The sequence below is a fragment of the Oryx dammah genome, unplaced genomic scaffold (genome assembly GCF_014754425.2).
Source record: "Oryx dammah isolate SB20612 unplaced genomic scaffold, SCBI_Odam_1.1 HiC_scaffold_18, whole genome shotgun sequence".
In the NCBI taxonomy this organism is placed as follows: Eukaryota; Metazoa; Chordata; class Mammalia; order Artiodactyla; family Bovidae; genus Oryx; species Oryx dammah.
The window spans coordinates 29,618,466-29,643,852 of NW_024070202.1; the positions used below are offsets into that span (position 1 = coordinate 29,618,466).

The 25,387-nt window shown below is 34.3% G+C and overlaps 1 protein-coding gene across 2 annotated transcripts in view; it reads left to right on the forward strand.

The window, feature by feature from the left end:
• The window catches only part of ITGB8 (integrin subunit beta 8), a 95,483-nt gene that overhangs the window by 33,945 nt on the left and 36,151 nt on the right, over window positions 1-25,387 (forward strand). For both annotated transcript variants that reach the window (XM_040260632.1, XM_040260633.1), the window contains exons 3-6: window positions 11,112-11,283; window positions 20,163-20,409; window positions 21,748-21,913; window positions 22,498-22,656. In XM_040260632.1, the coding sequence (XP_040116566.1) occupies window positions 11,112-11,283; window positions 20,163-20,409; window positions 21,748-21,913; window positions 22,498-22,656 (744 nt within the window). The remainder of the gene's footprint in view (window positions 1-11,111; window positions 11,284-20,162; window positions 20,410-21,747; window positions 21,914-22,497; window positions 22,657-25,387) is intronic.

The window sequence follows — 25,387 nt, forward strand, 5'->3', positions numbered from 1 at the left end:
AGCATGATTTCATTGACCTAATATTCTGTGCCTTGAAGATGCATCAAGAAAAAAGAAATATATTGTTGAGCATCAGGAAAATGTTCTTTGGTTTTATGCTTGGAAACAGAATGTTTGGCTGACTATAAGTATAACCTTTTTTATTAGGAAAATTATGGTAATTTTAAAATGAAGTGCAAACCATTTTATGTTTTCCATCTGTTCTATAGAGAGAATTGGCAAACACAGATAGTAACTTTTGATGGGTCAGAGGCTTTGTGTGAAATTCTTCCTGCAGCTTGGGGCATTAGGTTATATGTCCAAGTTGGATCATTGTTTTGTGCTTGCTTATTAAAGAAAAGCAAGCTAATTCATTATTCCATCTCATTTGTTTTTATTTGAAATACCTGGAGATAAGTGATTTGCTCCCTTTCATAACACTGAACATCAATTCATTGGCTACTTATGGAAAATTTGATGCTTTTCTTTCACATGTGACCCTATTCATGCAATATTGTGTACATTTAAATTCTGTGGCATACAAAATAATCAGAAAATGTTTATTATTCAAAATTAGTATTTTTGTAGTCAAATAAAGAGAAACATATCCCAATAACAAACTTTTTAGGAAAACAATTATAGTGTTTTCCTTCCTTGTTGGGCTCTAAAGTTGTTTTCAGTTATTTCTTTTGTTGGTAATTTTCAATCAAAACTATCTTATATATTAAGTTTCAATGAAGAAGCCATCTGCTAATTTGGGGTTTTTAATGAGATTTCCTGGGTAACTTACAATTATTTATGTAGTTCCTAGAAATTGAAACTAATGGACTTTTAATAGCCTTTTGCTTGGCATGAAGAGAAATCTCTAGCTTTTGCAATTTGTTGATTTAGTTGAAAAAACTGTACCTATCATTATCTTTACAATCTTTCCTGTTACTGCTTACCCTTATGCATCCCCCAGGAGGAAAGAGAAATATGAAAAGTAGCAAAGGATGATGGTCAATACTTTCTTCTATGCAGCAAGTCAGGGAAAAGGCAGGGGAAGGGCTCATGAATAGTAACCATATCTATAAGTAAGCAGTCCCCCTACTGACAGCCTGAAAGATTCCTAGATGTCCTATTGGCTTTATCAGTCAGAAAAACAGATGCCACTCAAAACTAGGCAGTGCTTTGCCAGAACTCATGGAGCCACGCAATGTAATAGGACAATTCCAGAGTTTCCAGGATCAATTTCATTCCTCCTATGATCCAAATGACCAGGCAGAATTCACTCTTTTGTCTGAGCCTCCTTTTCCTCATCTCTACAGCTTAGAGTTTGGAGTTTCCTTCCAGGTTTTCCTTGTCAGGTATGCTTGATATTCATTGATATGTTGATATTTCCTAACCCTCACCCAACATTCCATTTTAGAGTTTTACTGCAGCACTAAGGAAGATCACCCTGGAGAAGGAAATGGCAACCCCACTCCAGTATTTTTGCCTGGAGAATTCCATGGACAGAGAAGCTTGGCATGTTACAGTCTATGGGGTCACAAAGAATCTGACACGACTGAACACAAGGCACATGCTGAGAATACACAAAGAAAGATTATTGTAGTTGTGAAGACTGTGCCAACGTAACTTCAGTTCCTTAGAACTTTAGTGATTATAGTTTAGAGGAGTTTTCAAAACATGATTCAGAAACCCAGTTGTCAGCTAAGTGCAACATGCCAGCCATACAGAATCAGTCAGCTTCCAGAGAGCACCCTTCTCCATTTCACACCTCTACTGGCAGGAAAAATTGGAAGAGTCACAGTTACGGGAGCAGCAATGTCAGTCCTGCCACAAGGGAGGGATTTTGTATATTCAGAGGAGGAATAGGTGGTCATATGGAAGGAGGTAAGCCAAGAAGAAAAGGTGGAGTGGCTTCCAGCGGTGTTTGCTATTGGTCCAATCCTCAGAAGGGGATCTCAGAAAACATCCAGAAATGACTTGGCTATTCATGTCCCAAAATATTCTTCTGTGTGGTACAAGGTAGCCTAATATTTGTATTGAAAAACCAGGCTCTGAAATGAGATCAGCTGGGATTCAAATCCCAGTTCCATCAGTTTCCAACTATGTATACTTGGCCATGTTAATCTATGCACTGTGAACCTCAGTTTTCCCTAATTCTGAAATGGAAATAATAACTGAAACTATGACAAGTGGTGGAGTTTAAATGAAACTGTATGTGGGAAGCATTTGGCACACAGGCTTTGCTTAAGTTACTATAAGAGCTACAGTGAGACCCAAGCAATTCATTCAGACTTAAGAAAATAGCCTGAATTAAGAACACATTAGAGGAAGCAACCTATGTTAAGACTCAGTCACACTGGAAGACAAGATATTTGGCTTCCTTTGTTTTCTGGGTCAGTCTATCGTACTTTATTTTTGTTGGACTGTTTTGATGTTGCTTATGTGTGTACATTCAGTCACAAGTGTGTATATTCAGTCACATGTTTATATTCAGTCACAGTTTTTATTGTTGTCATAAACCTCAGACTCTACATTGGGCTTTTGCAGTTCTGTGCAGTTTTCCTTTTTTTTTCCTCTTTCTTCTTCTTTTTTTTTTTCTTTTCTCTTTTTTATAATTTTAATTTCTTTAAACCTATTATATTTTTTCTTCATTTATTCCTTTCTTTGCCTTTCCTACTGTACTTTTCCCCTTGCAGTTAATCTTTGATGTATATAAATCATCTACCTCTATTTAGCTTTGCATATCTATTCTTTCTTTCTTTTCTTTCTTTCCTTCCTCTCAACATATTTGTTAGTTTTGTTTTCATTGCTTTATTTCCCACTTGGCACCTTGCTTTAGTTTTGTTTTCCAGTTTGTGCTTTAGTTAGTTTTGTTCTTAACTGGTAAATATAATTTTTTATTTCCTATGTTTACTGAGTCAATCTACTGTACTTTATTTTGTTCAACTGTTTTTACTTCACTTTGGGTGTATATGTATATATTCCATTATTTTAATTTTTATTTGCCTGATTTTGTAACTGCAGTTTATGTGGGATTCAACTTTGGTTATTTGGTTTTGAGTATTTGTTTTAATCTCACTTAATGCCATAACAAACCACTTGTGGAATCTTAGTTCCTGATCAGAAATCAAGCCCTGAGCCTTTGGAGTGGGAGCACTGACTCCAAGACCCTAGACTACCAGAGAACTAACTCTAGGAGTATCAAATAGTGAGAACTCACACAAAGGAAATCATTTAAATATAAGACTAGGCGTCACCCAACCACCAGTAGCACCCTGTGCAAGACACCTCATCTAAACAACAAACAAAACAAAAATACAAACCCAATCATCAGCAGATAGGAGTACCACCTCACTCAGCCTTGCTCATCAGAGGAAAAACAAACAAAACTCAGCACAAATCTCAGCCTATATGAAGCTGACACAAACCACTGGACCAACTTTAAGAGGACAGAAACCAAAAGGAAGAAAGAATTCAACCTTGAAGCTTGAGAAAAGGAGACCTCAAACACAATTAGTTAAAAAAAAAAAAAGGAAGAAAAGGCAGAGAAATACTACACAAATGAAGGAACAAACTAGAAATACAGAAATCCAAATAAATAAAGAGGAAATAGGCAAATTACCTGAAAAAGAATTCAGAATAATGAGAGTAAAGATGATCAAAAACCTTGAAAACAAAATGGAGAAAATGCAAGAATCAATTAACAAAGACCTAGAAGAATTAAAGAATAAACACACAGAAACAAACAACACAATTACTGAAATTAAAAATACTCTAGAAGGAATCAATAGCAGACTGTCTGAAGCAGAAGCACGAATTAGTGAGCTGGAAGATAAAAAGGTGGAAATAACTTCTGAAGAGCAGAATAAAGTAAAAAGAATTAAAAGAACTGAGGACAGTTTCAGAGACCTCTGGGACAAAATCAAATGCATCAGCATTTGCATTATAGGGGTCCAGAAGAAGAGGAGAAAATGAAAGGGTATGAGAAAATTTTTGAAGAGATTATAGTTGAAAGTTTCCCCAACATGGAGAAGGAAATAATCAAGTCTAAGAGGCACAAAGAGTCCCATACAGGATAAACCCAGGAGAAACACGCCAAAACACAATATTAATCAAACTAACAAAGACTAAACACAAAGAAAGAATATGAAAAGCAGCAAGGGAACAGCAACAAGTAACATACAAGGGAAACACTATATGCTTAACAGCTGATCTTTCAGAAGAACCTCTGCAGGCCAGAAGGAAATGGCAGGATATATTTAAAGTACTGAAGGGGAAAAATCTACAACTGAGATTACTGTACCTGGCAAGGATCTCATTCAAAATTGATGCAGAAATAAAAAGCTTTTCAGACAAGCAAAAGTTAAGAGAATTCAGTACCACCAAGCCAGCTTTACTACAAATGTTAAAGGGACTACATAGTCAAGAAATACAAGAGAAGAAAAAAGATCTACAAAACCAATCTCAAACAATTAAGAAAATGGCAATAGGAACATATATATATATATAATAATTACTTTAAATGTAAATGGATTAAATGCTCCAACCAAAAGACATAGACTGGCTGTATGGATATAAAAATAAGACCCATATATATGCCATCTACAAGAAACTCACTTCAGACCTCAAGATACATATAGACTGAAAGTGAGAGAATGGAAAAATATATTCCATGCAAATGGGAAGCAAAAGAAATCAGGGGTAGCAATCCTGTCAGACAAAATCGACCTTAAAATAAAGAAGATTACAAGAGATAAGGAAAGACACCATGTAATGATCAAGGGATCAATCCAAGAGGAAGACATAACAATTGTAAAGACTTATGTACCAAAAAAAGGAGCACCTCAGGACATAAGACAGACACTAACAGACATAAAAGAAGAAAATGATAGTAACATAATAATAATAATAGTAGACTTTAACACCTCACTCACACCAATGGACATATCATCAAAACAGAAAACTAATAAGGGAATCCAAGTCTTAAATGATACATTAGATGAGATGGATCTTACTGATATCTTCAGGACATTCCATCTAAATGCAAAAGAATACACTTCTCAAGTACACATGGAACATTCTCCAGGATAGACCACATCTTGGGTCACAAATTAAACTTCAGTAAATTTAAGAAAACTGAAATCATATCAAGCATCTTCTCTGACCACAACACTGAGTGAGACTAGATATCAATTATAAGAAAAATCTGTAAGAAACACAAACACATAGTGATTAAACAACAAATTTCTAAATAACCAACAGGTTACTGAAAAAATCAAAAGGGAAATAAAATTTCTAGAAACAAATGACAATGAAAACACAACTCAAAACCTATGGGATGCAGCAAAAGCAGTTCTAAGAGGGAAGTTTATAGCAATACAATCCTACTTCAAGAAACAAGAAAAACATGGAATAGACAGCCTAAATTTACACCTAAAACAATTGGAAAAAGAAGAACAAAAATACCCCAAAATTTGGAGGAGGAAGAAATCACAAAGATCCGAGCAGAAATAAAGGAAAACAAAATGAAGGAAACAATGGTAAAGATTAATAAAACTAAAAGCTGGTTCATTGAGAAGATAAAATTGACAAACCTTGAGCCAGATTCATCAAGATAAAAAGAGAGGAGAATCAAATCAACAAAATTGGAAATAAAAAAGGAGAAGTTTGCAGATGACATGATACTGTAGATAGAAAACCCTAAATGTAGTATCAGAAAATTACTGGAGCTAATCCATGAATTTAGCACAGCTGCTGGATATAAAATCAATACACAGAAATCATTTGCATTTCTATATACTAACAATTAAAAGTCAGAACAAGAAATCAAAGAGTCAATCCCATTCACCACTGCAACAAAAAGAATTACATATCTAGGAAAAAATCTACTAAGGAGACAAGAGAACTGTACACAGAAAATTATAAGACACTAATGAAAGAAATCAAAGATGACATAAACAGATGGAGAGATATTCCATGTTCCTGGCTAGGAAGAATCAATATTGTAAAAATGACTATATTACCAAATGCAGTCTACAGATTCTTGCTATCTCTATCAAATTATCAATGGCATTTTTCACAGAACCAGAACAAAAAGCTTCACAATTCAGATGGAAACACAAAAGAACCTGAATAGCCAAAGCAGTCTTGAGAAAGAAGAATAGAGCTAGAGGAATCAACCTTCCTGACTTCAGATTATGCTACAAAGCTAAAGTCATCAAGACAGTATGGTACTAGCATAAAACAGAAATATAGACCAATGGAACAGATAGAAAGCCCAGAAATAAACCCATGCACTTTTGGGTACCTTATTTTTGACAAAGGAGGCAAGACTGTACAATGGGGCAAAGACAGCCTCTTCAATAAACGGTGCTGGGAAAATTGGACAGCTGCATGTAAAAGAATGAAATTAGAACACTTCCTAACACCATATACAAAGATAAACTCAGAATGGATTAAAGACCTAAATATAAGACCAGAAACTATAAAACTGTTAGAGGAAAAATAGGCAGAACACTCGATGACATAAATCAAAGCAAGATCCTCTATGACCCACCTCCTATATTAACGGATATAAAAACCAAAGTAAACAAGTGGGACCTATTTAAATTTAAAAGCTTTTGCATAGCAAAGGAAACTACAAACAAGGTGAAAAGATAACCCTCAGAATGCGAGAAAATAATAGCAATGAAACAACTGACAAAGGATTAATTTCCAAAATATACAAGCAACTCATATAACTCAATGCCAGAAAAACAAACAACCCAATCAAAAAGTGGGAAAAAGACCCAAAAAGACATTTCTCCAAAGAAGACATACAGATGACTAACAAACACATGAAAAGATGCTCAACATCACTCATTAATAGAGAAATCCAAATCAAAACTACAATGATCTATCACCTCACACCAGTCAGAATGGTCATCATCAGAAAGTCTACAAACAATAAATGCTGGAGAGAGTGTGGAGAAAAGGGAATGCTCTTGCACTGTTGGTGGGAATGTAAATTGGTACAGCCAGTATGGAAGACAGTATGGAGATTCCTTAAAAAAACTAGGAATAAACCACCATATGACCCAGCAATCCCATTCCTAAGCATATACCCTGAGGAAACCAAAATTGAAAAAGACACATGTATCTCATTGTTCACTGCAGCACTACTTACAATAGCTAGAACATGGAAGCAACCTAGATGAATGGATAAAGAAGTTGTGGTCCATATACACAATGGAATATTACTCAGCCATAAGAAGGAATGCATTTGAGTCAGTGCTGATGAGGTGGATGAACCTAGAACCTATTATGCAGAGTGAAGTAAGTCAGAAAGAGAAAGGTAAATATCGTATGCTAAAGGATATATATGGAATCTAGAAAAATGGTACTAAAGAATTTATTTACAGGGCAGCAGTGGAGAAACAGACATAGAGAACAGACTTATGGACATGGGGATAGGGGAGGAGAGGGGGAGATGTATGGAAATAATAACATGGAAACTTACATTACCATATATAAAATAGATAGCCAACGGGAATTTGCTGAATGGCTTGGGAAACTCAAATAGGGGCTCTGTATCAACCTAGAGTGGTGGGATGAGGAGGGAGATAGGAGCGAAGTTCAGAAGGGAGGGGATATATGTTTACCTATGGCTGATTCATGTTGAGGTTTGACAGAAAACAACAAAAGTCTGTAAAGCAATTATCCTTCAATAAATAAATAAATAAAATTTTTAAAAGTCACTGGCCATATCATTAACAGAAGGAGCTGTCCACTCCCCACATGCTGACCTGATATCACTGACAGGAAAAATGCTGTTATTTTTGAAAGCTCACCCACCATTTAGGTACATATGCACAACTGATGGTTTTATTTCTCAGCCAGCAAGCGTAGAGGGACAAGAAAGGAAGATGCAATATTTTCTCTGTTCATGATCAGAAAAGATAAGCAAAAATAACTTAAGCCTGGTTTTTATAACTCCCAAAGCTGGACAAAAGTAAAAATTCACTAGAAAATTTATACAGGGTATAATCAATTTGTCTGCATTCTTGTGTAGCAAGTTAATCTGTGATTTTATATATTTTGACTTCTCTTTCTCTCCATGTTACATAAAAGTATCTGGAAAATACTTAGAACAGATAAGACTGTATTAGTATTATCTAGTTCAATGTTTCATATTCCTTTTAACATATGTGAAAGACTTGACATATCAATGTCGGGAAAAAGAGACAAACATATTTGAAAGTTTTAAAGGCTTCTCTTCCTCTTCTGCCTGATGTGTCAGACACAGGTTGTGACTACATAGCCAGAAGTTTCCAGGTCAGTCTTGGAACATAATTAAACTGAACTATAATATTGAGCTGGCCAAAAAGTTCACTCAGATTTTTCATGTCAGCTTACTGAAACACTCAAACAAACTCTTTGGCCAACCCAATACAAAGAGCTTTCACTGTTAAAAAGGAAAATGATAGAATCTTGTCATTTCTATGCAGATTTCCATAACTGGAGCATAGAAAAGACTCAGAAATGAGTACAAGAAAAACCTTTTCCTATTTATATCTCCAGATTATTACATTAAATGGATGAAAGTAACAACTGATGAAAAGTCAACTAGGGTAATAACTTCAACCTGGGTGTTTCATTCTCAAGTAGGTTTTAGATGCAGACAGTTGGGAGGATGATTTTGCTTGAGTATTTCTTGTAAAAAAAAAAAAGTAAAATATAAGAATTAAAAGTTTTCAAGGCTCAAATCACCTTAAAATGACTCAAATCACCAAAAGTTAAAAGGGTGTGGTTTCAAATTCTTTTCTTTTATACAAGGTGGAGAGTGGGCCACAGTGCGTAGGGGCAGCATCCCATTCTTTGTTTTGATGCCACGATTGCTTCTTCTCTTTTCAAATCTAACTGTCAAACTGGCAACGTACTTCTAACTTAGTTTTTATACTAAAGTAAAAACAGCCATGCTGATTCACACACTGCAAAACAATTGAGACTTTTTTGCCTGTTTCAGCAAAATGATTTGACATTTAAAGGTCAAGTGATACAGCTTGATGTATAGTTGCAGTGAATTAACCACCCTCCCTTCTCTTTCATTCTCTATATATAAATCACAAAATTCTGGCCAAAACGAAAAATCAGAGTCATTTGTACCATATTTACTTTCCTAATTTGAAGTCCTGCAGTTTTTACTTTTGTAAAACACATGTGGCCTTTGGTCTGTGGCCTGTCATGGGAGGCATTAATGAGCATACATGTACCAAGCCCTATATGCCCTCAGTATTCCCCAGGCTCTAAGGACAGATGAGATCGCCTCATCTAGCCCCATAAATCTAGCAGTATATGCCACCTTTCTTTGAGTAGCTCCAAGTTGTTTAAGAACTAAATCTTACATTTTGTACCCCTAAGTTTTATCAACAGATAGCATAAATTTGGAAATGAGAAATTAAGGCTTTAAACATTTTAAATTTCAGACTAAAATCTAGGTGTGTGGCCATCAGCAAGGCAATTGTTTTTATTCCCATGAAGTCATTCACCAATGAGACCTGGAGATTTTGATTAAAAAGAACATATTCTTTCTTCTCTTTTAATTATATTTATAACTGTGCACCACACTCTAATTCAGGATCAGTACTGTGAAGGGTAACATACTAAACATTTTTGTGCCACATACTGTCTCTGTTGTGCATCCTTCTTCTTTATGATTGTTTTACAGCATTTTAAAAATGTAAAAAGTATTTTTTAACACTCAAGCCATACATCAACAAGCTATGGTTGTGTTTGTCTTACTGTCTCCAGTTTTCCAACCCTTGTTCTAAATTGAGAGAAGACTTAAATTAAAATCCTTATATGAATGTTTTTATACTGCCTACCTCCATTCCATCTAATTCTTCATCAGTGCTAGGGATCTCTGTATTCACAATTAGTGAACTCACATTCAAGCAATATTAAACTTGATAATCTCCTTTCTCCATAACTCTATGACATTCTTTGCTTCCTCTAAATTTAATGCCTATGATGATTACATTAACTCACTTAATGGCTGAATTCTCTGATGGTCTGCTGACTTAAACAGGGACTCTATCCATCCTTTTCTGTTCTGCATCCTCAGTACCTAATAAAACTACTGTCCCTGAGTTAGTATTCAATACTCTTTTGATTGAATGAATAATTGATTGGAAGTACAATTTTTTGAATCAGTTGAACTGGAGAAGGAATGACTGAATGCCAGATCAAAATAACCACTCCCAGGAAGATCACTAAGCAAATATTCAGCTAATATGTAAGCAAATACCCCAAATAATTCAGGCCAACATTTATATAATAAACTATATTTCTATACTTTTCAATACATTTCCTGTTCTTAGGGAGAAAAACTGGTTACATGAAAAATAAAAATATTAAATTTTTCTCAGTCAAGATAAATTTTAAGCTTGCTCAACTAATTCCTAGTTTATTGGATAGCTATGGAATTAGCATGAACTAACCAATGCTGAATTGTAATGAAAGTTCAAGATTCAGTTGCAAAATCAGGAGAATCTGAGCTGTAATTTCATATCTCCCAGACTCACTGTATCATCTTCCTTGGTTTACTGAATTACTTACATGCTATTATGTGTATAAGAAGTGAAGGAATTTTCAGTCCAGGAAATATAGATTTCCAGTTCATTCTTTTATGAATTTGGTACCTAATTAGGCACGTATTTTCTGAGGACTTGTTCCCACATTCTGAACATAATAGAATATAGTAAACATATCATTTGGGTTCTTTGAGAATTAAAGCTTACATGCAGAACCACACTGAATGGTCTATTTTGCCTAAATTTTCTTTTGGAGCAGTATTTCCAAAGTAAAATGTTTAGAATTAAATTGGTATAATTTTACAGTGATCAGTTAATGATATTTAAAGTACTTGGTTTAAATCTCCTTTTTAATATTCATTTTTTCTTTCAAAATAAGATTTAGAAATTAACTTCTTTAAGACAAATTTGCCAGTATTCTTATTGGAAACGTGCAGCTATTCTTAATAATCGTATAATTTGTACAATATCAGAAGATGGTTTCTTGGTAGTACTTATTATGTGGTTTTCTTTGGTTATAACTGGGATGATATGCACTAAAACATCAGTGATTTTCCTTCTTTTAAACAGGATTTCATTTCAGGTGAATCAAAGAATGAACGTTGTGACACTGTTTCCAATTTAATACACAAAGGCTGCTCAATTGATTTAATAGAATACCCTTCTGTGCGTGTAATACCAAGTGAAAATGAAATTAATACCCAGGTGACACCAGGAGAAGTGCTGATCCAGCTGCATCAAGGTACGGTTATTTTCAAATATATCAATGTTTATTCTCAAGTTAGAATTATATCTAGCCTTTGTTGCCGTATGTGTGCTCAGTCCTGTCTGACTCTTTGCAACACCATGGACTGTAGCCCACCAGGCTCCTCTGTCCATGGGATTTTCCCAGGCAAGAATACTGGAGTGGGTTGCCATTTCCTTCACCAAAGGATCTTCCTGACCAAGGGATCAAACTCATATCTCCTGTGTCTCATGCATTGGGAAGCAGATTTTTTACCACTGAGTCACCTGTGAAGCCCCAATCTAGCCTTATTTGTTCATATTTAACATTTTATGACAGGCAGTATTGTTGCTGTAGAAATAACAGTAGGCTCAGAATCAAGAAATCAGAATTCTAGTCTTTCTTGTGCCTATAGCTAGCTAGCTGTGTGGCCTCGGACATTCTCTGCAAACCTGACCACACTTTATTATAATTATGTGTTTCTAGTCTTGATCACATTATACTATAATTGTGTTCCAAGGACACTGCCAGCTCTGTATAGGAAGAAGAACATGTTTTATTCCAATCTGTTTTTCCAGTGCCTATCAGAGTGCTGGCATGTAGTAAGCATTCCATAAGTGTTTGCTGAATTTGTTAGTTGATTAATTAGTAAGAGATTAGCCTTTGTGATAAGCTTTTAAAAACAAAACTATAATTCATAATTATCATAATTGACTTGAGCTGCTTTAGTCCCTGAGAGTAACACACACTTTTCCTCCTATACTTCTCTATTACTTGTCCTTCCATACATTTGTATTCCACAGTTTGGTGGGTGTAGTAAGCCACTGGGAAATTATTCATTTTCTTTAGTGCCAGAGAATCTCAACGAACAAACTGCATATGGCAAGATAACTTCAAGTACAAAAATATTCATCACTAAATTAGATACATTTAGTTTTAAGTGGTATGCAGTTGCCTTGAAGCCTTCATTATTTCATTTTGGGTGGTCTTGTCCTATTACTAAATTTTTGAATAACCATTATCGACAAATGCCCTCCTAATTCCAAGCTATTTTTCTCAGACTCTTTGATTACCAGAATAACAAAGTCCATTTCTTTCTTGGCCTTAGGCATACTCCCAGCTTCCAATTAAAACTGTGCACGTCACCATATCAAACAATTATACAGACTAGTATGGACATATGAATGCCAGCTGCAAAGGGATACACAAAAATGAAAGTAACTAGGTTGGTATTATGACACTTGTCACCTTCTATTGCTACCATAACGAAATACCATATAGTAAGTAGCTTGAACAAAAGAAATTTATTTTCTCACAGTTCTAGGACCTAGAAAGTCTGCCATCAAGGCACTGCCAGATTCAGTTTCTGAAGGGGGAGAGAGTGACAGATAGAAAAGGAGCACTCTGCTGCATCTACATATAAATGCACTGATTCCATCATGAGGACCCGACCCTCAGAACATCATCTAAACCTAATCACCTCCCAAAGGCTCCATCTCCATGACCATATTGTAAGTTAGGGCTTTAATATATAAATTTTGGTGGGGGGGAACAAAATTCAGTCCATAGTCCTTGATATATAAAATAATATTTTCAAAGTCCATGAAATAGTTTTAGAAATTAATTTTATTTTATACAAAAAAACTAAACTCCAAGTGAAACTGTTTTTATAGGCCAACATCTCTGAACACCTTGCAATAAAATTTGAAACCAATATAAGATGATTAACAAATATTAAATAATAGAGAAACTAAGGAAAGCTTCTCCTAAATAAATTCTATCTCCAAGAATAAATCAATATTCTACTCACAGACAATTTAATAATAATGATAATAACAACGGCACACATCAGAACATAATGGGATGTGTTCAAAGTTGCTCTCAGGAAAACTCAGAACTTTAAACGCTCTTATCATTGAAAAAAAATGAAGCATACAGATAAATATATAGGAACAACAAAAACAAATAAATTAATTAGTTAAGAAAAAACAAAATGAAATGAAATAAAAAATATAAATTAAAAAGGAAATGAATGTATAAATCTAATAGCTAAATTGTTGGCAAAGCTAATTAGAAAAAGAAGACCCAAAGCAAATGACCTGATTACACAGACTATGACCAGAGAAAAAAATATTGGGGGAAAAAACTTCAAAATATTAAAAATGGTAAAATACATTTAAAATGGTAAAATATATAAATTATGATAAAAATAATTTCCTAGGAGAATATAGATGACTAAAATTGACTCAAGAAGAAGTAGAACCCTAAGAAATCTAATAAAGATATAAGAAGTTAAGAAAATTCTAAAAGAAACTCTCCCCAAAAACACTAGGTCTAAATATTTTCATGGGAAATACACTTTAATGTTCACCTAAACATTCAAGGAACACATTTATCCCTAAGCTACATAAATTCTCCCATGGTGTTTTGAGAAGGCATAGAAGCTACTCAATTTTTACAAGTTATCATAACTTTAGGATCAAATCCCTAATAACATTTTAAAGAATCAAATTAAATTTCATGTGATAATAAGAACAATAAGAAGAATGTCACCATACAAGTAGATTTAACCTGCAGTAGTTGATTATCTTAAAATCAATGTATTTTTTGTCATCTTAGTTTGCCAAAAGAAGAAAAATATTTATTGTTATCTCAAGATGCCAGAAATCATACAATAAAATTTAGTGTCCATTCCTGCACAAATAAAATTGAAGAATACTTTGTTAATACATATTAAAATCCTTCTGAAAGTTTTATATAAAAGCAATCGACAAGAAAACCAAATATAAGTTATAAACATATTGAAAAGATAAAGCAAAATTAATTTTTTATGTCTACACAGAAATCCAAGCAAATCAAACAAAACTAACACTAAAGTTAAAAGGCTGTGAAAGGAAAATTTTTAAATATTAAATGTAATCTAAAAGAGATCATTTCAAAGCAGCAACCTAAAACATAAACTGTCTGGCAAGAAACTTTCTAAAAAAGTATGTAGAGTCCATTGTGCTACCTAAAAGCCAGTATGAATAAATGCAGAAGAATTCTATGTTCCTGAAAAGGAAAACAATATTATAACAATTACAGTTATATATATATATATATATATATTCCAGTAATATAACAAAATCTAAGTGAATCAATAAATGTAAGACAATTCCAATGAAACCTGAATGCACTTTGTTGGAACAAATATTCAATGATACTCATACATGTACGTATCTGTATCTGTCGATCTCTCCATGTATTTATAACAACCTATTTATTTAGAATACATTTCTAGTCATAGATTTACTAGGTTACATATATTATTAGATTATTCACACAAAAAAAATCATATCCAGTTAGGCTTTCCAGAATCAACTTCGCCTATTCCTCATTCTTTTTAATCTCTTCAGTTTAAGTGTAACTCGCCCATTAGCTATTTTCTTTTGTTTTTTTTCCTAGCACTAGAAAGCTTGAACCTTTTTCTTAAGTTTATTAACTATCTTTACCTCTCTATTTTGTGTGTGATTTGCCCCATCCATACAAATTTGCTTATTTTTCTCACTGAATGTTAATTTTCAACAGCTTACAGATGAGGCTTATCATATATTATTTGCCTCTAAAAATATGACTAATAGCCTTTAAAAATGTCTTGCTCTTTTTTAAATACTTAAGATTTGAAAATTACAAGGTGAATTTTTTCTACTTATATGTTACATTTAAATTTATACACTTACATGAATTTAGTTTGTTCTCTTTTGTAGACATAATGGTGGCTGAATCCTCCTGAAACTATAAAATAATAGTTCAAAACTTGAGAAATTGTTTCAGTGCTGTAGATAAGCAATGGCAGTGGTGGTAACAATGCAGGAGGAAAATGGCCAGACTTGAGAGAGAATGTGGAGGTTTTGTCCCCAGAGATTGGTGAAATCATTATGGGGCTTGATTTCAGTCAATACTAATGAATTTGTGTATGAAAATACTAAAATTGTCTAGTGTGTATAAGTTATCCTTCCTATAGCTATGAAAAACTATATTTTTATAATCTGCATATATAGCAAATAATTATTAAAATAGGTATAATAAATTCATCTAAAAGTGTACTGTGACATCAAAGACATGCTAGCTTTGGGGCATAATATATAAAGCTGTATCTGGAATTTTACCAATTCCATATATATATATATATAGACCTCATTCCTTATGATGTAAAACTCCTTTATACTCTAACACAGAGATAAGAGTTGAAGGTCTGTTATAATGCATACTATGTGTAAAATATGTTTATTCCCTAATCTTATATTTATTTGTTAGATTTATTTATAGATAATCACTTTATTTTTGTCTGATAAAAACTCATGACCTTCTATGTAGCACCTATTAAGAATTTTAAAAGCTTTTATGAATATTTCTATTATATCATATACTGACTAAGCTTTTAAAAGAATATTAAGAATATGTACAAAATACACAAAATCAAATATTTTAAATGAGATTTTTAAAGTACACTTTCTTTTACTTTCTACTTCTTAAACTATACCTCTTTTTCTTATTTTTACCTATCAATCTTATAGAGAAATAATAACAGAAATAGGCCACTGATCCTAGTTGATATTCCCTAAGAACAGTGAAATGAGATGAAATCTTTAGGAGGGTAGGAAAGAGAAGAGAATTCTCGATTTCTGCTTCAGAAGTAATATATGACAGGGATTCATATAATTTATACTTCACTAACTGAAGAAAATGTTTCAAAGTTGATTCATTTTAATAATGTAAAGAAAAAACTGATTTAGCGTAGCTTAATTTAAAATGTAAGATTCTTCAGGTATTCTTGAATTCAAAACTTAAAAACAAAAAACATACAGAGTCATGCATTTTTTGTCAACGCCTGGCCCATATCCCTTATTTTAGCCCTACAGAAATCCAGAAATGTGCCAGAGTCTGTACGGTGCTGTTTCAAACTGGTCTCATTCTTGGCCCTTCTCCTTCCCCTGCCCAAAGACAATGAATAGAAACTGGCAGCTCTTTTTTCCTTCTACATGTCTCCATATTTTCCTATGACTTATTAGTTTCATTTATGAATATTTTTAAGTTATCTTTTCTTAGTGTCCAGACATGTTTGTTGCAACTAGTTCTTCAGAGATGCTCACACCATTAGTTGAGTGATTTAAAACTCATTCTAACAACTTTAGTTCTTTGGTCTATTCAAACCAACATTGGCATTAGCTGTAAGTAGGTCTCAACTTTCCTCCAAGTCCCCTTTCTTATTCTATGTCACAAACTATTTTTTTGCCTTTGATGTTAATCAAAGGAATAGGATTAGAACCTTTAAAATCTCAAAATATGAAGATGAAGCTTTCCTGTAGCTGACATAAGTGGTAACATAAATATTTGGGGGCCAGATGATACTCTTTTCCTCTTACAGAGAGAAACTATTAATATTTAAGATCTCCTGAACTATGTGAAAGAAATTATAAATATCAGCTTCTTACTATGGTATACATGTGGGCCTTTTCAAATGCTGTATGAAAATATTCTTCAATTATAGTTTAAAGAACATTTATGAGTGGCTATGCATGTACCAAATCAGAGGCTTCAGAGATGAATAAACAGTTCTTATCCTGATGTTGCTTAGAATCTAGTAGTAACAATAATGGTAATAATTACTAATGTCTATATATTTGTGTGTGCCTGGTAAGTCACTTCAGTCACGTCTGACTTTTTGCGACCCTGTGGACTGTAACCCTCGAGGCTCCTCTGTCCATGGGATTCTCAGGCAAAAATACTGGAGTGGGTTGCCATGCCCTCCTACAGCAGATCTTCCAGACCGATGAATCAAACTGGCATCTCTTATGTCTCCTGCATTGGCAAGCGGGTTCTTTACCACTAATGCCATCTGGGAATTTACTAGATACCAAATATTGTGGTAAATATTTTCGATAGATCACTTCAGTTAGTAGCTCTTACTCACTAAAATACTCCACCCCCACGTAACTCCTCTCTCAGAGTAACATTTAAGACTTTTCTGCTGGACTTTATATTACAATGGTGATACCCACAGATATTGTTTTATTTTTAGATTTGATTCTTTCTCATTCAGTATATTCAAAACCTTTTTAATGTCATTTTCCCTTTGAGCCCAGTGTTGGTGGAACCCCACTATGAACTGAATGAGGATTTTATCAAGGGACATAGTATCCATATTCCCATGAAAAGGTATTTATATCTACTGCCTATATGAAGAGAAGGTTTCTGTTTCATATCCAATTATCCAATCCAAAGCCAACTTGAGAGCATAACAAGAGAGTGTCATGGAGTGTCATTTGCTCATCAGCAAAATGTGGTAATCTAAACGTGGCCCCTTCAGCTTCTTCCTTAACAAGCAGAGTGGTCTGGGGTCAGCCTATTTAGGGCTGCCTACCTTAAGCTCACTGCTTAAAGCTAAAACCTTTTAGGAAACTCAAGTGCCTTGCAGTTTTAAAGTAGTGATTATTGTTCTCTCCAGCAATGAGTAAAAGGCCTGTGTACAGAAAGATTTTCCTTTCTCCTATGGTGAAAATTTGTCTTACTGAGGTGTCAGTCCATGCTGCGGTCTTCAACTGACCCAGGTACATGCGCTAATGTCAGCATCTATGTAATCCAAAATCAAGCCACAGCAGACTGCACCCTCTAACCCCGGTCACTTGGCAAGGGTTCCTAAAAGCCGTCTTCTTTGCTGAGGCTAGTGAGCCTAGGATTTGCTTGCTCAGCTGTGAGCAGTTGATATGTGCTGAAAAGTGAAAGTGAAGTCTCTCAGTCGTGTCCGACTGTAGTCTATGAGGTTCTTCCGTCCAAGGAATTTTCCAGGCTCTAAGAGTACTGGAGTGGGTTGCCATTTCCTTCTCTAGAGGATCCCGACCCAGGGATCAAACCTGGGTCTCCTGAATTGCAAACAGGTGCTTTTACCGTCTGAGCTACCAGGGAAGCCAAGGCCCCTGAATGGCTGGAGCTCTCCCAATAGCTCAGGCCTCCAAGGACTGTGCTTTTGTTGATTCTGTACAGACTGCCTGTGGCTGAGATAACCAACCAACAGTATAACAACTCACACAATACACTGAATACCTGATGTATTTTTCAGTGACTCTGTCAAAATAGGCAACCATTCATCTTTAGGCAGAGCCAACATAAACTACAATGATCCATCAAGGTGAAAATACCATGTGGCCAGTGCCTAATGCCTCGAGCCATTTGCTTAAGTCAACAGTTAAAAAACAACTACACAAATTAAAAAAAAAAATTAAATGCTGACCCACATATTAAAACACGAGCTCCTCCATATGAACTACACTTTCCAACATACTCCATTTCTATTTTTCATCAATTCAGCTCTGTCTACCTGATTCTATCATTCTCCTGAATTAAACTTCTCTACCCAAACTTCAGGTCACTTCCATGGATAGGCTTTTTCACCATATACTTAGAAAGCAGAACTGAATATATGCTCTCTGTAGGCAGCCCAGCTCCTAAAAAAAGGGAGTGAGAAAGTTGACTGGGCTGGGCTATGCAAACCCAATTTCTCCTCCCAAACTCAGGCAGATGAAACAGAGATGTTATAATAAAGAATTTTCCTGCATGTAAAGGCAAATTTAGGAATAAGTAAATAGCCACTTTCTCCCATAATTAATATTAATAAAACCAAAAAGCTTACTATTTTGAATACATTCCATAATCTGGCTGAAAAACATCTGAACTATTAAATAAGTTTATAATGTTGCTATTCTTATGCTATATTATGCTATTATTATGCTTAAAATATGCTATATGTTTAAGCATATTAAGACTGAAAATGATTTGATAAATTATAGGATTCCTTTTCATAAGTAGATCAGGCTACTAATTATGTACTCAAGTTGGTATTTATTCATTTTTTTTCCATTCAAAATACTCCCCATATACAAATAATTAATGACTTACAAAGAATTTGCTTTATTGTTTAAAAAAGTAAAATTCACAAATTGTCTGTATTTAAATTGATAACTTTTTACCACGTACTTTAAAAAGTTAAATACAGAAGTACTCATTCTGAAAGGTACCAGATCTTTGTATCACATGATAATGGACAGAGAGCTAAATAAAACTGTATTGCAAAGACAGTTGTCCTTTGGAGGCTCCAACAATTCTCCTTACGGTGAGTTTCTCTTCTCATCCAGTTCCTTTGCCTCTGTGATCCCTCTTCAGCATATACGTTTCTTAAGCACTAATTATGCATTGTACAAAGACAGTCCCCTACATAGCTTAGGTTCTCAGTGTGGCTGCTGCATATCATTCTTTAGACCACTGTCTCATTTTTTCTTACAACTAATGGTTGGGAAGAATCTTATCAAACAACTCATGATGAGGTAGTAAGTATTCTGAATAGCTTAATGTACTTCTTAGTACCATAGTTTCTGCATCTCATATATAAATATGCCTTAACCCAGAAGAATTAATTTACACCTGCACCCAATAAGGGGTAAATTTTCTTAGAATGCCTTTCTGGATGTCTTCAAACCTGAAAGTCACCTGCAAACAAACACAGTCTTCTAGTCACTCATAACAGAATGCTGTTTGATGTCTGGGCTGTGCTTTACTAGACACTAGAAATGTAGGTTCATATGGTGATAAATATATTCCCTATTACATTTATATTGAGTTGGTCTGTTTGCTGTTATCTTTGCCCCATAGAATTATGAGAAATGCTTTGTAGAACTTGGAGACTAAAACATTGGTATGTTCTTCTAACTGCCTTAAAATTATTCCAGAATATTCCCAATTTCCTTCATTATGCACAAATTAGTGATCACTGTTCTATATCTAAAATGTGACTGATTTATTGATAGCTTAACCTGAGATGTTAAAAATGAATACTACACTATGTTTGTCTTTCTTTGAACTAGGAGCTGAAGCTAATTTTATGCTGAAAATTCATCCTCTGAAGAAATATCCTGTGGATCTTTATTATCTGGTTGATGTCTCAGCATCAATGCACAATAATATTGAAAAATTAAATTCAGTTGGAAATGATTTATCTAGAAAAATGGCATTTTTCTCCCGTGACTTTCGCCTTGGATTTGGCTCATACGTTGATAAAACAGTTTCACCATACATTAGTATCCATCCAGAAAGAATTCATAATCAATGCAGGTATCTAATACTAGACATGGACTTCCTAATGCTAAACAAGTTTAAAACCTTGTAAAATCTCATTTTGGTCTTATATCAAGGACTTACTAAATTATCTATTTTTGTTTTAATTAAATGAGAAATAAAAATATTTATAGAGGAAGGACATTCCTATCTGAAACTTCTAAGATTAAAAGGGGCTTTTATTTTTTATATTTTTTCACTTAGTTTTTATTACAAACATTCAATAATCAGGCTACCCTATATATAAACACCCCTTTGAATGTTCTGAATTTCTCTTTTTTATTGTTCCAAATTTGCTGAAGCAAGGCTTATCAATTTTAAAGCACTTATTCTGCCAGTATTGCACCTACATTTCCATTACTGTATTGTGACTGTGTTTATAATTACTTTGCTTATAACGTTATTTCAAAGAAAACTAAGCAAGCACATGGAGGGTAGGTAGGTCAAAAGATGAGGATTATGTTTGCTAGAAAGAGTTCTTTTTCTTATCATTTTGGAAGGCTGATTATAAATAGTGTGTGCCCTACTGTGAAAGGAAAACCGACCTTTAAAATACGAATTTCTCACACAACATTTAGCCTGTTGAATTTTTGGAGAGCAAATATAAATGTGTCCAGTTCTCTCTTAACAAAACATTTAATTTTATTATCTTCTTTCTGACTTCCATACATTGCCCAGATCACTTTACAGTGTATAGTCTAATTTACCAAAACAGCACTGCTGTCTGTTGTAGTGGGAAAAGACTGATGCATCTCTACATGGAGCTTCATACACCTTCCCCCAAGCACAGATGCACTTGAGAAACAATCCTTACCTTTGAGGACATCATGGAATTCTCAAAACAATTTTAATGAATTTTGACCATTCATCAGTGATTCCACAAGAATCACTTTAAAATTAGCAAAATATTTTAAAATATCTAACGAAAGTACACTATTTTAACTAAATTCCGAAAAATATTTCCCCAAAAGTGTTTTTCAGTTGTTCCATGAACAAATGTGATAGGAAATCACTGAAAATTCTCATCTCCTCTTAAAAACTAATAGTGTATATTAGCATAATAAAAGCCCTTAGGTGTCCTATATTAAAGGAACATGCTTAATCTTCTTTATGTTTTGAAGCCAAGCTATTATATTCCTACCTGCAAAGAAATATTCAGCAATATTGAGCTTTTCTCTGATTTTGTAAAATATAGATTTTTCTCTCATAAAGTTTTATTGGCAAAAAAAAATGCATTCCCTTCTCACATCAACCACACACTTTTACATGAGTAATATTTTGGATCTTTGAAGGACACATAGCAAAACAATTTGCATTTCTTCTTTACCCATACAGTGACTACAACTTAGACTGTATGCCTCCCCATGGGTATATCCATGTGCTGTCTTTGACAGAGAACATCACTGAGTTTGAAAAAGCAGTTCACAGACAGAAGATCTCTGGAAATATAGATACACCTGAAGGGGGTTTTGATGCTATGCTTCAGGCAGCTGTCTGTGAGGTAAGAAGTTTCATATTATTGAGTGTTTGCTCAGATATAAAATTCCCCAAGAATTTTTGATTTCTCTTTGATTTATGAAGTGAAACATTACAGAAAAGAATACATTCTTCTCCTATCACTTATTTGTCACCAATGATACTCATTTTGGTATGTGTTCAGGACAGAGGGACTAAATTAGGAGAAGTTTATAAATAGGAAAAGATATAAGGGAAAGAAAAATTTATGTTCTTGGAAAATCATTTCCAAAAGGGCTGCTCTTTTCACTCACTACTCTGCAAGGAAGAACCAGAAATAGCTTGTTGGCCTACTCACATCACATTCGGCAGTCTAAACTTTGTAAACCTGGCCTTTTCTTCCTCTGTGGGAACACCAGAAGTCTCTTGCCAGGAACTCGTGTGGTTTAATGGCTGTGGAAGAGGATATACAAATAAAAGTTAATGCTATTTGTGAAACAGCATTGAATTTATGCACATAATTCTAGCCTGACTTAATGTTTGTTAACTTATATTTAATGTTTACTTCAGATACAGACCACAGTAAAATCTATGTTATTGTACAAGATCTAATTACATGTTTATCTTAAGAGTCATATTGGATGGCGAAAAGAAGCTAAAAGATTGCTGCTGGTGATGACAGATCAGACATCTCATCTTGCTCTCGACAGCAAATTGGCAGGCATAGTGGTGCCAAATGACGGAAACTGCCATCTGAAAAACAACGTCTACGTCAGATCAACGAGCATGGTAATGTAACAATAGCCTATTAGTAATTATGACTCTTTGGGTTAGTATAAGTTTAAATTGGCAAATTCAGCTGTCCCTGTACCAAGAAATTACCTAAAGGGTCATGATGCAGAGTCAGGACAAGTTATGAGAGACAAGTTACAGAACAATGCAATCTATAAATTTTGATCAATAAAATGTAAGGCTGAAATACATGGATAACATCTAGTAGCTGACTCTCTAATGTCCTACAAAGCAATGTATAATTTATGAAAATAAAAGTGATAGAAAAGCTTACATTTTATGCAACTGAAGAACCTTCAAAGGAAAGAGCATATACATATATGTTTGCCTGACTACTTGTAGCTAGTTCTACAGGGTTAGTATTGAAAAACATATTAGAGATGAAGAAAAGTGTATTTGGCCTGAGGAATCCTCAGAGAAAAACAAAATCTAAGTAGAGACTAGGGGAAAAAAGGAGTAAAACAAGGTTGGCTTTTAATATTTTATACGTCACTCCTTCCTTCTGAAGTTTATCGGTATTTGGACTTCCCTGGGTGGCTCAAATGGTAAATAATCTACCCGCAGTGCTGGAGACCTGGGTTTGATCCCTGGGTTGTGAAGATTCCCTGGAGAAAGGAGCTTCCTGAGGGTTAGTTAGTTTCACCTCTGAATCATATATTTAAATACAATCTCCTAGAGCCATATTTCCCAGCATTAGCTATTCTACATGTAGAAAATCAATTGCATAAAGCATCATTTATTTGTGATGTGATCCCTGTTTACACATGCATGCAAATGTTAGAACAAAAGCTTCCAAACTTTCTTATATTGTGGCACCTAGGTCTTAGTAATCTTTACGCTGGTACACAAGGGCAAAACAAACAGACCGCCTGACAGTTCTGTTTATTAAGTAATTAGGGCCAAATAACATAACTATTTATGTTCTAAAAACCTAGTAGCCAGTTAAAACAATAATACAGATGAATCATACATATGTGTGTATATATAAAATTTGTGTCATTCTTAGTAAATATGTTATAATGGGAGCCTCCCAAGCCTTGGAATCAAACAGGACATAGCCACCCGCATTTTCTGCTACATACTGATTTTCATGCTGCTTAGTTTTGCTAAGATATGACATCATGTAAAAGAACAGAGCCAAATGTAATCATCAAGCTGAGAACCACTTCCAGCTGGTAGTTCATGGATACCTGACAGATGTCAAGTATGGCTATGCTTCCCTTAAATATTTAAGATATTTTGCGGCCCCTGGTGAGTGTACCACAGTGCTTGAAGATACCTCATGCACTGTTTGGGAAATGTAATATCAGAAGCATATAAATTATGCTGAAATGTGTGTGGTTCCTACAAGTGAAATTTAAATAGTTTTAGTTAGTTAATCTGAAATGCCCTACCAGACTTTTTGAAAGTCTAAAGGAACAACTGCATTATCACATAAAACAAGATCAACCCTTGGTTGGTTTAGATTCTTGAAAGCAACCTTAACATTTAAAGATTTTTTTAAAGTAGCTGGAATTTGAATTTTAAAATCTAGGATTTGGAGTTATTCCCTTAGTGTCTTTCTCAATGTTGATTCTCTCTTACTAAGTCACATTTCACTTCAGTGGATTCATCCATTTTAGTCATTACTTATCTTTCCTTCTGTTCAATCTCTTTTAATCTGAGATAGAGTTCTAATTCATTTACTGGGAGTTGAGAGAAGACAAGAGGAACCATTCTATTGTGAGAAAAGTAGAAGCTTTTTTTAAGGAAAAATAATAATTACATTATTCTCAAACTGCATTGCAATTATCCTTTTAAAGTTTTGCCAAGTCACTGAAGTCAGCTCTCCACATTGTACTTTAGATGGTGCTGCTGCTCATCTAGGAAGGATTCCTTAAGGCAAAGAAATGTTCTCATACTTTTAGACATATTCCATGCCATATAACCTTACAGAAACAAAGTATAATTCTGGTGGAATTTTACACAGTGTTTGGACTCATATTCAGGAATTTGGACAAACTATGATGAAATATATTTGTCTTCTTGAACACTTTTACCTATTTAAAAGAATGAACATATCACTGATACCTTCCACATGTCACCAATAGGTACTGAATAAACCAATATTGCTACTACCTTAGAAGAGTATTTTACCTCATTTATCCCAGGCCTGTGTTTTAAGGAGTCCTTTCTTAAGAAGTCTTATTCCCTTCATTTCCAGGGACATTGCCCTAAAACAAAAGAAATTCAAGCATTTTGATTGATCCTTTGACTGTGCATTTATATACACAAGATGTACTACTGCTCTGAAACCTCCTCTATCCAAAGCTACCCTGAGCCTAACTCTTAAGCATATTTATCTGCTCATATTAAAATGACTTCTATTCTCTCCTATTCAGCCATTATAGAGGAATTTGAATGGATAAAGTTTAGACAAGCAATAAAATAGTTTGCTTCTTAGTTTTATCTCCAGCAGCCAATACCAGTAATGTTGAATAGTATCTGGGCCTCTTGGTCCAAGACTCTGGTTCTTTCATTTGTAAAAGGTAATAATTGATAAAAGGCATTTCATATGTCTAATTTACATCGTCCAGAGTTCTACTGCTTATTCACATAGCTATTTCATGAGGATCAATGTGAATTTCAGAATAGTAACATCTACCATGTTTTGAGGTTTTATTAACTGAAATCGCTGTTGCTACATACAGTATCAGTATACTGCACACAGTACAGTGCACACTATATG